The 15,823-nt window shown below is 46.6% G+C and overlaps 1 protein-coding gene across 2 annotated transcripts in view; it reads right to left on the bottom strand.

Moving 5' to 3' along the window:
- The window catches only part of LOC138581055 (sulfotransferase 1C2-like), a 347,674-nt gene that overhangs the window by 41,227 nt on the left and 290,624 nt on the right, over window positions 1-15,823 (bottom strand). For both annotated transcript variants that reach the window (XM_069652096.1, XM_069652097.1), the window contains exons 4-5: window positions 15,276-15,373; window positions 14,035-14,161 (exon numbers count right to left, since the gene is read on the bottom strand). In XM_069652096.1, coding sequence (XP_069508197.1) covers window positions 14,035-14,161; window positions 15,276-15,373 — 225 coding nt within the window. The remainder of the gene's footprint in view (window positions 1-14,034; window positions 14,162-15,275; window positions 15,374-15,823) is intronic.

Consider the following 15,823-nt stretch of genomic DNA (forward strand, 5'->3'; position numbering starts at 1 on the left):
TGCACACACCCCTACGACACTCCAAACGTTCCTTGAGGCCACAGGCATGAGACCGTTTGGAGAGGCTTGCACCAGGGGGAGCAGGTATTTTCATTCTTCTCCAACGCATACTCCTCCTTCTCAAGGATTGACTATGTATTTCTACCGAGCACGATGGTGGGCAGGGTGGAGATGGCCATGGCAGAACCTGTCATCGCGCTGCATAACATCCTAGTAAGAAAAACCACAGACCAGAAAAGACGAGCCAGCTCACCAGAGAAACTCCCTTATAGAGCAAACCCACTAAGAAAAGGAGGCAGGTCTTAAAGCCCTTATGTAACCTCCCAAGCCCTTCCCTGTCACACCCCTTGAAAGCAAGTTAAGCCATTGGTAGGCTAAGTGGCCAATCCAGAGAATGGGAGGGATATATAAGAGAGAGCTTGGGAGTTGTTTGGTGTGGGCGGCAGTTAAATGAGGATCGGCGGTGGAGGAAGACGTCCAAGAGACCAGAGAAGGCGAGAGCGACTGTAGTGCGGAGGCTATTGTGAAGGAGGAGGTCTGCAGAGTGTCTGTGTGAGAGAGAGAGGAGTGTAAGCAGTAGAAGTAGAGTAGGAGTGGTGGATTAGAGTAGTAGTAGTGGCAGAGGTAGTAGAGGTTGGGAGTAGAGGTGGTAATAGTAGCCAGCGTAGGGCATTAGTGGTAGAGTGGGTGTTAGTAGTAGAAGGGTGAACAGGGCACCATATCTCTGGGCAACTTGGAAGGTAATAGAGGTAGTGGTGGTAGCGTAATGGGAACAGTAGTCGCGGCAGTGGCGGGAGGAACAACAGTGAGTGGGAAAATAGGAGTTGATATTAGAGGAACAGTAGGAGGCAGAGAAGTAGAGTGAGAGGAAGGAGAGAAAAGAAGGAAAGGAGGTAGAGCAGTAGTTTGAGATATAGGGGGCCATCAGATGTTGGGCGGTATCCTGGCGATAAATGCGCCGGGATACCGCCCAACACTAATAGCATTACTGCAACTCGGTCCGGCGCAATTGGCGCCAGATCCCAAGTTGCAGGGGGCGGGAAGTCCCATTCCCATTAGGGCACATTGGGCGCAACTACAGCGGCGTAATTTGCACCACAGTAATAACGCTGCAAATGGGCAGAAACTCGACAGATTTACCTCCAGCTTAAAGCTAGAGGTAAAGCTGGGCAACTTAACGCCCAACACACAATAGCATTACTGCCGCATTTTTACTGCTCCACCCAACTTATGCTGAGGCCCATAAATGGTAGGAAGAACAGGAGTGGGAAAAGGAATTAAGATAGAAGGGTGTAGGTGGAAAATCGGAGTGTGAAATTGGAGGGACAGTGACTTGAAAGGAGGAGAACAGTTAGAAGGTTCAGTATAGCAACGGTTCAGGAGTGAGAGGCTGTTAAAGGTGCGAGCGTGATGCTGGGTGAAAGAAGGCACCATTCCCTATTCCCGGAGAGACTAACCAACGATAGGAGAGGGAAAGTTAGAAGTTCCCTAGGGAGACAGATAGCCAGCGTCTTAGCGAAAACGCCTATAGCCATAGTTAGAAGAACAGGTTGGTGTTACTGATCAGTAGTGACTAACAGCCCAGTAGGGACGTCTGGGGCTGGGAGGTGGGACCCAGGCCCAGGAAGTTGAGAGAGGAAAGAGCAGGCCCTAGCGCCAAAGTTTGCCAGCGCATTAGGCCCTGAGCAACCCAAAGAGGAAAAGAAACCAGCCATTCTGATAATTAAGTTTAATAAATAGCCTTGAAACTTGACTTTAGGAGTGGTGGTTCTTTGTGACGGGCTGCCCCGTCACAAGGGGGAGAGGGATGCAGATCATAAGGTGGCACCAGAAAGATTGCAGAGAAAGTATGGAACAGATAGAACGGGAGATCAAGGCTGCGTAAGCACAACACGTTAGGCATAAGATAGAGGATAGCAAGAGGAAGCTAACCAAGCTAACAGTGGCCAGAGAGGAGGCCAGGGTGGCTCACTGGGATAAACAGGCGAGGATATGTGATGCTGGGGACAAATGTGGTAGACTACTGGCGTGGCTAGAAAAAAGGGACAAGGGGTCCAGGTGGGTGAGGGAAATTCAACGGGCTGACGGGGACACGAGGTGCAAGAGCGAAGAAATAGCAGAGGTATTTGCAGATTATTATAGAGAGCCATACCGGGATCCGGCCATGGGGAACTCTGCCATGATAGCACAATAGGCTGGAATTAGACCCGACCACGGGAGAGATTCAATTAGCCATAACCCAACTCCAATCTGGGAAATCTCCAAGGCCCAATGGGTTTCCAGCAAAATTTTGCAAACTAGTGGGGCAGAGGCTGGCGGAAGAGAGGAGGGCCACGTTTCTAGAATGCCTGAAGAATGTACTTTACCGGAGGATCTCTGACAAGCAACGGTAGTGGTGATACATAAGAAAGAAAAGCCCCAGATCAATGTAGCACATATCGCCCAATCTTTTTAATTAATGCAGAGGCTAAGATATTAGCAAATGTTTTAGCAAACAAACAATTACCCATGATTGGCCAATTAATCCTTCCTGACCAGTGCAGGTTTGTGCCGAGTATGGCGACCAGAATGAATCTCTGGAGGCTTCATAATGCCCTGAGTGCTGCTTCCTCCCTAGAGGGCCCACATGTATGGCGATAGATTCGGAGACGGCTTTTGACTCTGTGGGGTGGGTGGTTATGGAGCAATTTGGCTTCAGGCCAAGATTTGTGAGCTGGGTGAAACTACTATATAGCAACCCGGTAGCAAGAATAAAGGTTAACAGGTGTGCCTCAGAGGCCTTCACACTTCAGAGGCGAACCAGGCAGGGATGCCCTCTCTCGCCAATCCTGTTTTTTTTTGGTGATGGTACCCATGGCCATAAGGGTGAGATTGGATCCTCAGCGGAAGGGCTTTGTGTGGCCTGAGGGAGCCGAACACCGAATTTCGCCATATGGCGATGATATCCTTATTTAATTAGGGGATCCCAAGCACACCGGGCCAAGGGTCATGGAAGTCTTTGGGAAGCTTGGGGAAGTTAGTGGCCTCAGGATAAACTGGGATAAATCCGAACTTATGCCAATAAAAGCAGAAGGAGGCGATACCAGAGTGATGCCTGCTTATGATAGCGAGACTCTAGTCAATATTTGGGTATCAGAGTGGGCGTGGTGGATTCAATGTTTCTCTGGAGTAATCTGGACCCGGTTCTGGAAAGGCTAAAGAGCGATGCCAAGCATTGGGAGACTCTTCCCATATCCTTGGTGGGGAGGGTAAACCTATTTAAAATGCTGTTACTGCGTCGTTTCTACGTACGCCAGAATACCCCAGAGAAGGTTCTGCAGAGCGTGTTTCGGAATATCGAGAAACTGCAGAGAGAAATTATATGGGGGAAATAAAGTCCAGAGACTAGCGTTAAAGACGTTAACCAGATCAGTCTGTGATGGAGTGTTGGGAGTCACAAATGTGCAGGATCTTTATTGGGCTTCACAGTTGGTTGTGGTAAACAAATGGTTGTTTGGTGGAAAGGGCTTACCACACATTGTGCTGGAATTGAGTACAATGGGGTCCCAGCTGCCCATGCAGGTACTGTGTATGGGAGCAAGCCGACACATGAACTGACACAGCCTGGGGCTTGTACAATGTATTCCAGAAAAGCAGCCCTTAGAGCAATGGGTTGGGGGGTAGGTGGGGCGTTGTGCCCATATGGGAGGATGCTGATTTTCCGGAGGTGTATACATTGGGTATGCAAGCTGGCAGGACAGGGGCATCGGGAAAGTGAAGGAAGTCAATTTGCCTCCTTTCAATAACTGCAAGGCAAATATGGCTTACAGGGTCGGGATCCCTATACTTACACTATGCTGCAAAATGCTGTAGCCCAAGAACAAGACACGTGGGATATATCTGAGAGTTCCCCGATAGAAGTCAACCTCCTGGGGTTTCGGGGGGAATCAAAGGGAAGGGAATTAGACAATTATTTCCGTTCCTGAGTAGTTCCACGTCAAACCCTTTGCTGACATTTAGACAGAAATGGGAGGAGAACCTAGGAACCTTGGAAGAGGAAGCCTGGCTTTAGGCACTGAGCTCGCCAAGATAAGCGACCATAACCTTGCCATTGCATTTAATACAGTAAAAGATATTGCATAGAGTATATTAAAGCAGGCATTGTCTTCATCAGATGGGTAGGGCAGTTGATCCCGTGTCTGAAATACAGGGTAGGAGTGGTCTCTTTCTTTCATATTTTATGGGAGTGCCCCAAAGAGAAGTCCTTTCGGGAACTAGTTAGAGACAAGCTGTCCGGGATTGTCAGAGCTCCATTGCCGGGCTGCCCCAAACTGATACTTCTATGTATATGGGGGGACTCTCACGACCGCTGTGATGATGGGTTAAAAAAAATGTTTTGGCAATGGAGTGGGGCGACTCTACACCACCAAATATACACAGATGGCATGAAGGGATGGATTACTGTGGAGAATTGTTAAAAGGGGTCTATAGGAGAAGGGGTTGCCCCCAAAAGTTCGAAAACAATATGGGCTTCATGGATGAAATTGGGTTAAGCAACAGTTTGAGGAAGACCCACTGAGAGGGAAGGGAGGGAAATTGACCCGCTGAGGAGCAACAGCCGGACTATAAGGGAGGATGGGCAGTATGGGCGATGGGTCGGGGCAGTTGTAACATGGAGGGTACACAGAGATTGGTTTGGGTAATTCATTGCGATATGTACTGATGAACTTATCACTAAGGTCCTTTAAGTGAACCAAGGGAAAGAGGGCCTCTTCAAATACATGTAGTTATTTTTACTTGGTACTCAACAGAGTTGAGCTAGGCTTCTGGGCACTTTCCTGATTTTAACTTATTATCTCTGATGTCTATTCTTCCCTTTTGTCTCCAGCCTTCTCTTCTCCCTTCCTTGTTTCTTCAAATCCTTCCACAGCCTCCTTCTGTAACAGTCAATTTGCTCCAAACTCTTGGGGCCACCTACTCCTCCAAACATCAATACCAGTGTTCACTGAACCAGCATTTTTATAGTATGTGGCTGCTCTCCCCTGTGTTGACTATGAAGCTATGGTGTTTGCACCTATGCGTGATAATGGTTTGGTCCCAGCAATGTATAGGCTTGATTTCTGTATTGAGATCAATAGTATTTGATTGTGTAATGAGTGTGCTATGAAGAGAGTAACCGCGGTTCCATAAAGCTGTTCTGCTATTTTAATTTGCCTTTTCTCATCAGTCCATGCATGCAGGCAGCAATTATCAACCGCAGTGTAGCTGCGTCTGCAGCGGGACAACTAGGGAGAGTCGCAAGTAATTTAGAGCATTCATAATAGTTTCGGGAAAGGCAAACCTTATCAATCTACAAGCCACCAGAGGGAGGATGCATATTTTACAGCCCAAGATCGCTGGTCTATTTGCAATACCCTGAAAGGTCCATTGTTCGCTTTGTCACATGCGATTGTCCCCTGCCCAATTCCGGGGACTAAGTGAGAGTGACCATGGAGTCCTCCCCATACTGCCTCTGGGTCCAGCATCCACTAGTTTCGGGAGTACCCCAACCCTCTTGGTAACCCCATACATGCAGCCGCAGTATATTATTTTATTGTTTAAAACACTGACCAAGCCTGAGAGGAGCGGACCGCTGAACAGGGTGTGGGAAGGTGGCGTTTGGGCTGGCATTTAATAGTAATACTCTTTGCGTCAATCTGTGCTTCCATTAGGATTAGTCCTTGGTTAGTTATCTTTGAAAAAGCCACACTTTAAGAGCTTTCCAGGATTCGAAAATTGTGGTGGCATTCCGAGCCGAGAAAGGGATAGAGTTATTAGATAGATGGTAGGTGCATGACAAGAAAAGGATTATTTGTGAGTCTCCTCTTTGCAGACGAGTTGTGATTCAAGCCGGTTTGCTGAACCACTACTTGAGGAGTGTGTGCCACCATATTTGTGGGGCTTAGCGGCCAGGTACACTGGGGAGATAATCTTGACTGCTTTTTAGATGTTGCGTGCAGTCTTGAACAGTATCTTGACCAGACAAAGAAGCCAGTGCAGTTTGAGTAGGACATGGGTGATTCTGTAAAATGTCCATGCACCCTTAATGAGCTGTGCTGCAGCGTGGTGGACTTCTTTTAGTAGAGCCAGGTCAACGGTTTGGAGCCCTGTCATGAGAGCATTTCTCCCATCGATGTACTAGACCGCAAAGGCCTGCACTATGGTCTGGAAGACCTGCAGTGGGATGAAGGGAACAGAGAGATTGGAGCTAGGCTGTTTGGGGGTTATGTATTTCTGGAAGGACAGACTGCTGTTGATGGTGAAGCCTAAGTATTTTACTAAATTCGAGAGTTGCGGATAAAAGCCTTTTAGGTGCATAACATTGAGTCATTGTTGGACGGGTTGTTGTTTAGCGGAGGGGCTGATGAGGCTGAATGAGGTCTTAAAGGTTAAGCTTGTGATAGGTAGTCTGCGTCCAAGACGGGGTGATGGTAGTTGCAGAGATGGCTGCTGTCCTGTGGGCTTTTTACTCTCATGTATAACTGAATATTTTCTGCATGTTGATCGAGGACTATATCGAGATCTTCGAGGAGGGTACCCAAAGGCTCAATGTAAAGGTTAAAGAGGATTAGTGAGAGGATGGAGGATTAGGGGACTTCACAGGAGACTTTGAGTTAGATAGAATACAACACGGTTCGATATTGAGGGGAGGTGGGTGCTATTCAGCTCCTGCTTGTAGCCTAGAAGAACCTGGTTAGCATGGCACCAACAGCTATCAGGAGCTACTTTTAGCTCCCCATGCCAACTGTGTTACAGTGAGTGCATATTTCTGTGCCTAAGATCTTCACTGGGGAACATTGTGATACTCCCTTTCAGGTTTCAACAGTGGGACCAAAAGAAATGGACCCTAAGAAATGACAGGACACGTACCCTCTACTCACCACTATTAAAGAAGGTAACGAGTGAGTCCTTACTATGCATTGACTATGATTATAGAAAGCTGTTTAGAGTGTGCAAATCAGCTAAGTGGCAATGAGAGTAAGGAATTTGTATTTTCCTTGCAGGTGATCCGGTTGAGGTTAAGCTGGGAAGTGTGTAAACAGCTTCAGCATTGACGTTTGAATGTGTAACAAAACAGCGACAACATTCAGGTAGATTATTTATAGTTTATCTTGGTTTCCTTGTGGTGTTAAGGATGAAAGCTAGGTCTAGTGGTAGACCGATGAAGCACATATAATTACATCCATTTTTAAATGTGTACCCATCCCCATAGGGACCCTCTGGAAAATACATTGGAGAGAACAGTGGAATTTATTCCCTGCCACCCTTAAGATACATATTTTTCTGCCCCTGAGGAATGTCCGGCACGGTTCAGCCACAAAGGACAGAAACGTATATAAGTCGGGCGAAGACAATCAAGTATGAGAACTGGGCGTAATAAAACAACACTATGAACAATCAGGTCATAGGGACTTGATTTTCTATGTGCCAATCGCGTACACAGTGTATCATTTTTGTACTAACTGGAGCATTAATCATCATGCCATCAAATGTTGTATACTGATGAATGAATATGTTTTTAACCAATAATTTCTATGTGAAATAGCAGGTGGCTACACCCGTGATTTGATGTATTATTAAATAAAACTGACAAATGTTTTTGTATGTAATATCAGTTTGATCCTTTGATATCGACCTATATTTATGTTTCAGAGCATCATCAGGACTAGATAGGGTATATGTTTTAATTGCAATTTGAGACCTTCATTTGGTTTATCGTATATTCTGAGAACATCCCCGCCACCCGTAGGTGGCCTTCCAGTCACCGCTAAGAACTCTTAATCACTGTTGGCCCCACACGGAGTTATCACAGCCTCCCGGGCCACATATTACTTGAAGGGTCCACTATGACAGGCAGCCCACCAGGACTCGATAGACCACACCTGGCAGATGTGGCCAGGACTGAGGCCAAATTTGCATCTGCTTTCTGGGCTGCTTCTAGCATATGCAGCCCAGTCAAAGAAAATACTTTGGTGCCCCCTCACACAGTTGCTGTCTGCTACCTACCCCTATTCATAAGAACCTATTGCCAGAGAGCCATCACCCAAAAGAAGAACATCAGGAAAGAGCAGCATCGAGCACCTGGAGACAGCCCTGGCTAGGCTGTCTCTGAAGTAAGACGTTTTATACAGTTTTAATACAGTGCAATGTATGGACTTTGAAGAACTGTTTTTAAAGGACTCTATATTTTTAAAGTTTTTCTTTTAAATATGCAGCTGCTTAGGTTTAGGTAAATAGTATTTGCATATAGTGTCTTGTGTTTCCTGTTTTTATAGAAACACATAAAAACCATGCTGTTGTACCGGAAGATCAAGTATACGCTATTCAAACAATAACTAAAGTTAGGGCTTTATTGGGCTACATTGGGTTATGCTGGGGGTTTTCGCAGGTGTAGGGTTGTGTTGGTTGTGTGTTGGCAATAGTGGGGTTGGGTCAGTAGGCAGGCACAGGGGTGCAACAAAATCTACATTTCGAGGGTTGGGGATAATTGGTGATGGGTAGGGACACTTCAGAAACTGGATGGGGCAAACTTGGGGGCTCCGCCCCCTCTGTTCCACTCCAAGGGTTGTCTGGTGTGGGGCCCACGTATGAAATGGTACATTTAAAAGCACAATATGCCAGTGAGAATGACAAAGTGATTGGATTTAAAGATAGCATACACATTTAGTGGCTTTGATATTTTTTATATCTAAAGCCCATGTATACATACGATCAGGCATCACCATTTCAGCAAAAGCGACCACCTGGGGAACAAGCGGAAGTAGAGTGTGCCACTAATACAAATTCCACACGACATACAAACCATACATGTCTGTTCATTCTAACATTTTATATGGCATTTCCATTCTGGCTGCACCAAAAGATGCCAATATTCCCATATATGAACATACTCATGTTTGTTTTGCGCATAATGCCTGTAATGATACTATAAGAAAACGTGTCCATCCCGGTAAAACATGTCAAGCCACAAAAAATGGCTAGATTGGCTGTACCAAAATGCCAGTCTAGCCATCCAATAACACATGCCCGGTAAGCGCAATGGCGTTGCGCGCCTGGCCAGGCATAGGGTAGAACTGAGTGGGGTTAGACTGACATGCGGTAGGATGAGGGTCGGCACGTGTAGGTAGGATGTGGTTGGCAGGTTTGGCATAGGGAAGGGTTGGGCAGGTGTGGGTGAATTCAGGTTTGGGGAAGGCAGGAGTACTGTATAGTAGTGGTAGGATGGGGATTGGTTGGCATGGGGTATGGTGGGCCAATGTGTGTATTTGGGGGTATTGTGCTTGGAGGAAATGTGTGTGTGGGTTAACAGCGCATGTGTCTGGGGCAGTGTTGTGTGCATTTCGTACACTGGTTTCTCCTTACATGTTCGCTGAACGTCATCGATGAGCCTCTTATTTTTCCCAGCGGGATTAGCTGCTGCTGTAAAGTGAGCCCTGTCTTTTGGCCCAGTAGAGGAACAACAGTGGCAAGCTGTGAATGCACACTGAACGAATTAGTGATGCTCATAGCCAACCCCAGCCAACCCCACAGCCAGGGGTGTTGCTAGGTCTGGAAAAGACCCGGGCTACGCTGATGTCTGAACTGTTGGGACTGGGGGCTAGCTAGCCTTTTGCTTGTAGCTCCTGAGATTCTATCCGGGGCTACAACCAAAAGATCAGGGGCTATAGCCCCCTCAACCCTCCCCAGCAAGGCCTCTGCCCACAGCTACAAATTGCTTCGAATTAATGCAAAATTGGCAAAACGTAACCTGAGCACCTGACAACAGAAGTTTGAAAAAGGACTGACATACTGTGAAACCACAGACATTTAATCTTTTACAAAAGAATGAGATAGAGGGGTTTAGTCATCGCCTGCTGGAGCAAGAAGAGAAAAGCGCCACTATCGCCTTTCACCTATGTTTGGTGGGAACCCATTATATCACGTCATAGTACGCTAGGAAACGGCAGCCAAATAGAGGAAGTGAGCATTCTAGAAGAATGCAGGCGGCAGCAACGGAACCTCTATCATTAAATTGCACCTGTGTGAGTCACGCAAGCTATGGTGAACTCAAATACAGACAGTGACCAAATGGCCATGACACCATCAGTTGCCCGCGGAAAAATCCGAGCCCTCATATATGGGGATGTGTTGCTGTGTCGTGGTCAGGATGTCAAAAAGGAGGGGGGGGAGGCGATAGGGAACGGATGTGTCGCACATCATTATTTGGCCTTCCCGGTTGTGTCTAGGCCCAAGCTGGAATGGTTTGGCGACGAAGCGTGGCGTTCCCTCGCTTCTGCGTGGTGCACTGCCACCAGCCTGTGCTGCCACCTGCTCCAAACACCATAGCGGCCGGCGGATACCCAGTTTCCCAGGGAAACCCCACACCCCTTCACCTCCTCCACCAGGCCTGCACGTGGATTCCCCGCCCCCAGGGGAAGTCCCGCGCCCTCAGGCCTTTGCTGATTGGCAGTAGCTTGCCTACTTGCCTGCCTCACCCAGAACTGTTCGGCTCCCCTCCTCTACAATTAATATAGCAAGATACGTTGCAAGCAGCAAGCCGGCAAGGTATGTTATTTTCACACAGTGGGCCTCATGACGGGTTATGTGGTAGCCCTTAAATGCGACGGTAACAGTATTACCGCCGCATTTAGGAGTTGGCCCATCACGAGTTGGGTGCTAAATGGGCTGTTTTACATCCAGCTTTTTTCTGGAGGTGAAAATCACATTTAGCACCCTGTATTACCGCCAGCTATATTAGCGCTCCGAAAATGCCCCATCATATCCAATGGACCCAATGGGCAATGGGGATTTAGTCCTAACGCCCAACCTGTGATCCGGCGCTAATGGCGCCGGACCGGTTAGTGCTAACGCATTTACAGTTGGGCTGTATTACAGCTGGGATACCGGCCGATACCGTACATATGCTAACCTCAGAGATGCTCATGTCGAGGGTGCACTGGAGTCCGTTACGCCAACATCAGGGCTCGAACCACGGGTGTCTGGTTCACAGGCCAGGCACTTCACCACTGCACCATATGACCTGATGAAATACAGCACACAACTAAAGGTGAAACGTCACATTCCGGGAATGCATGTTCCAGGGAAAATATTGGTATTGGTTCTTGGAGTTTAAACCAGGCACACCTTTTAACATTTTCAAAACACTATTGGAAGAAAATATCCTCTCTTGGTTCTTTGGTATGTGTTGATTTTATGAAAGGCAAATGCCATTCGTCCTGTGCAGTTTGTATGATTACGCAAAGCCAATTGAATGAAATGTGCATATTTCACCTTGATATGCTCATTTCTGGTGACGCCACATTCCATTGGTATGTTAATGAGTCCCCCGATTTTATTTTTTAGGACTTGACCCGTGGAGATGCTCCATACCACACAGCCCATACTTCTGTGCATCCACCGTCACAGACAGTACCAGTACTTAAGCCTCATCAGAATAACAAGAAGTGGAGGGTGACTAACATGAGAACTAGAACCAAAATAGTGATGGGTGGAAGGTTTTGAATAAATCTGAACCACTGGCACTGCTCTGGGCAACCTTCCAGACCACTGTGCCTTTGCAAAACGGGTCCAGCCCTATGCAAATCCGTCAGCTACTGCCACCAATGAGAGAATCCCAGCCGAACTAGGCCAGGTCCCATCTGCATGGAAACACAAGCAGCCCCAGACACGTTTTGGCCGTGCTGGGCGCCTCATCAGTGATGTGCAGCTTGGTTGCCCATCGAGCAGGGAGAACACTGGAACTGGATCATCATCTCACAGACCCAACCCTCGCCACGCAGAAGGAAAAAATCTACCCGCAGTGGCATTGACCCCGACTCTGAACACGAATGATCTTACCTGCAGGGCTAGTATGTGGATTCTTCTTTTGCCTACCACAGAATCTGCTTGTTTCACTGTTAATTGCAATACATTGTATGTATGAATTGAGAGTATGTTTTTTTCTTTTTATATATATATTTATTGTATGATTTGGTTATATTTATATTGCATTGTGTAATAATTTGAATTTTGTAATCATGATTTGTTTGATTGAATGTGTAAAGTTTTATTCGTATAAAACTGTATCACATTAAAATAAAATAAATAAAAAGAAATAAAAAATATGGCAAAAAATGAAAGACCCATATTCACACCATTATGCCAAAGAGGCACTAGTGGCTTACAAACCATGAATTGTGCAGACAAAATCACAGTTCTTTCAAAGTCAAATGACTGCCTCAAAATATCGGTCCAAGGAATTATTTGCCACAATTAAGAACCTTTCCCTTCCATCTTATGTGTCTTATAAGTTATCCCCTTCCTGCGCGCTAGCAAATGATGTTAATGCTTTTTTCCCACTTTAATTGTATTAAGCATTTATTAATAAACAATACTTTGTAACTCAACCAGAATCTTTTTACCCCCACCTCATAATACTCCCCCTCCCCGCTCTATAGCTACCAGTCCCGGCCTTCCGGCGGGGAAGAACAAAACACAATGGCCGAGTTGAGACCCCGCTTCTGCATGATAACTGGCAAGATGGGATTCACATATATGGTTGGCTTAACACTTCGGGCCACTCCTATCCCCTCCGGTAAAGGAGACCACAACAATCCTGCAAGAAACACAGATTACAGTTTCAGGGCCTCACAGCCTTCCTCTAGCAAAACAGTAGACCCTTAACTAAAAATGTACATGGAGGAAGTATTCACACACTTACAGAATCTGCAAAGCCAGAGCAGATTTAATAAATGTGACACTGATTAATATTGAAGTAACTGCTGGTTATAGAGCATAAACTTGAGGAGGACCATCTCCGGTTCCAGAAGCACCTCAAAACCTTCCTCTTCGCTTCTGCTTTCTCTCCCCCTCTCCCCTGCTGAATTCCTGACTGAAACTGCACTGGTTACCTGGCCACCCTTTCTGATCTCTGGCCCAGGCCCCGTCAATTGCCTACCTGCACTGCCTCCCTGGCAACCCCGGCACCTAGGGACCGTTTTTCTGTATCCCTACAATCCCGATATCAGCACTTATGTCTGCACTTCCTGGCAGCTGGCCGTTTTATTTATCTTATTTATTCCACTTTACCATGTACTGCACTTTCCCCTCTCCCCTCTGCCTTCCCCCTGGCACTTTTCCTTTTTCCCCCCTTCCCATGCACTTGCGTGATCTGAATGACACCTGGCCTAGTAGTATCGTTGTCTGTCTTCCCTTTGTTCCCCCCCTTGCCTCGTCGCTCCTTGAAACACTTGTGTATAGGCGCGTTATAAATGCCATATCATATCATATCAAATGGCGTAAGGCATGGCTTCCTACCTCTGCCTTGCATTGTGTTGTATCTTGCTGCTTGGTGTCCGCTCATTTGGTCGGAAAAAAAAGATCGAATGACCATTTGGTCGAAACCAAATGGTCGAAAAAAAAAATGGTCGGAATTTTTTATTTATTTATTTATGTATTTTTTTTTCATTTTGTTTGGTCAAAAAAAAAATTAAGATATGAAAAAGACGGGTTGGGGGGGAACCCCCCCAAAAAAAATAAAAAAAATAAAAAAAAAATTCGACCATTTGGATTTCCACCATTTGGTGTCGACCAAATGGTCGACCATTTGGTTGTCGACCAAATGACTGGTAACCTTGCTGCTGCACTGACAGCCGCTTGATCTCTCTGCACCCTACAGAGCCTTCTGCTGGTGCTTGTATTGTACTGGCATTACAGCCGAGTTAGACGATGGGGGAAACAAGTTACTGGCCTTAAAAGGTGCCTTGTAGCTTGAACAGTTCATGAGCTTATTTGATTGGCAATTGGTATGTGAACTAGGCTTTAATGCAACTTCCTAAACCAAGACTTGCAGTTACTCTGTTTTCCATGTATGTTCATTTGTATAGTTATAATTTAAAGATTAATCAATGTTGTAATTGTTGTCCTTTGTTTTTCAGGTGTGTCCTAGAGAGGATCTGGGCACTAACCACTGTGAGGGTGGTGGGGGCGAGTGTGTGTGTGTCCAAACGCCTGCTCCATTCCCCCCTTCCCTCTAACCTTTTCCGCTCTGGAATGCGTCAAAATACTCAGACCACGTTCCTGGCTCCTTCAGCCCCTTGTTCATCTTTTGGAAGTAGTAGTACGACACCATGACGTCCTTTGCATTTCGAGCTACGTAAATCACCTAGAAGTAGGAGATGGGGTAAAAAAGAGTGAGGGAGGGTAGACATGCATTCATACACAAAAACGTACTTGGGCACGTAAATCTAGTTCTATGCACAGCTATAAATTGCTGGACAGACCAGACTTTAAGGAGTCGAGATGGGGCGGGGGGTGGTGGGTGTCAGCACTACGATAAAAGCTACTCTACCCATAGACACTTTACCCATACCTTAAAATGGCAGGCAACAGAGTATCAGGACACCAACACTACACTGATGAGCTGCAAGGATGATATGATATGTCATTTATAACGCGCCTATTCACAATTTCAAGGCGCGACGACTCAAGGGAGGGGGAACAGACAACGATCCTACTAGCCCAGATGTCATTCAGATCGCGCAAGTGCATGGGAAGGGAGAAGGAGTAAAGTGCGGAGGGGAAGGGGGAGAGGGCAGTACATGGGATAAAAGAATAAATAACAATAAGTATAAGTATGGCCAGCAGGTGGCAAGTGCAAGGGTAAGTGCAGACATCAGGTGTCAAGTGCTGGTAGTGGGAATGTAGGGATACAGAAACAGTCCCCAAGTGCGAGGGTTGCCAGGGGGGGCAGCGCAAGTGTGCATCTGGCAGGGGAGGGGACCTGGGCCCGAGATCAGAGGGTGTCCAGGTAACCAGTGCAGTATCAGATTCAGCCAGGAGATCAGCAGGGGAGAGGAGGAGAAAAAGCAGAAGCAAAGGGAAAGGTTTTGAGGTGCCTCTGGAACCGGAGATGATTCTCCTGAAGTTTCAAGGAGGCAGGGAGGCTGTTCCAGAGGGAGGCCCCAGCCGAAGAAAGAGATCTACCACCAACTCGTTGCTTTGATGGGTAAGTGTAGTCAAGAAGAGGGGAGATGGAGGCGCATCCTTTAAGGCTGGCAATGTCAACAGGAACAGGTTGCAAAAGAGTAACTTTTGCCACCACACTAGGACACAAGGCTGTTCAAGGCCAATCTACCAGCTATAGCACTCACATCACTTCTTTTCTGCCCATGGCGCTCTCTTTCCTGCGCTTCATCCGTCTCGATCTCTCAATATGAATCCCTCCCCTTTTTGTTCATCTCAGCCTTGTCACACATGCCCTTCGTCAACTTCCTTACCTTACAATTTTGCTCCCAGAAGGAAGATGGTATCAATTGAACGGGGAAGTGGGATTTCAGGGTCCTTGGGGAAGGCATGGCCTCTGCTTCTTCCACACCTGTGTGGGAAATGCAGAATGTTACACCCTTTGAAAAGAACTGTATGTTAATTTCAAATCGCGCCAGTCGTGCGTCGTAAGCCACACAGATGCAGGCCCTAAACACCTGTTATGTACCCATATTTTAGGGGTGGACACTCTGGTCCAAGAGGTCCAAGAGGTGAGGAACAGTTGGCAAACATGCAAACAGATTATTGATATTTTTCAGTGAGCATTAAACTAAGATTAGAAAGAAAAGACACAGAATGCCATCCCTTTCCAGTTTCCCACAAACGACACCTTCGAGACAGGATTACAGAACTACACCTTCGATACAGGATTATAGAACTACACCTTCGAGACAGTCTAGATAATAAGTGATGGCTCTTTGACAAAGCAGAGATTGAAACACACAGGCTCCCAGATCGCTAAAAAGGATTTTTCATGGCAACCCTAAACCACGAGCATAAT

This window comes from Ambystoma mexicanum, chromosome 3p, assembly GCF_040938575.1.
Source record: "Ambystoma mexicanum isolate Mex_15411 chromosome 3p, UKY_AmexF1_1, whole genome shotgun sequence".
Classification (NCBI taxonomy): domain Eukaryota; kingdom Metazoa; phylum Chordata; class Amphibia; order Caudata; family Ambystomatidae; genus Ambystoma; species Ambystoma mexicanum.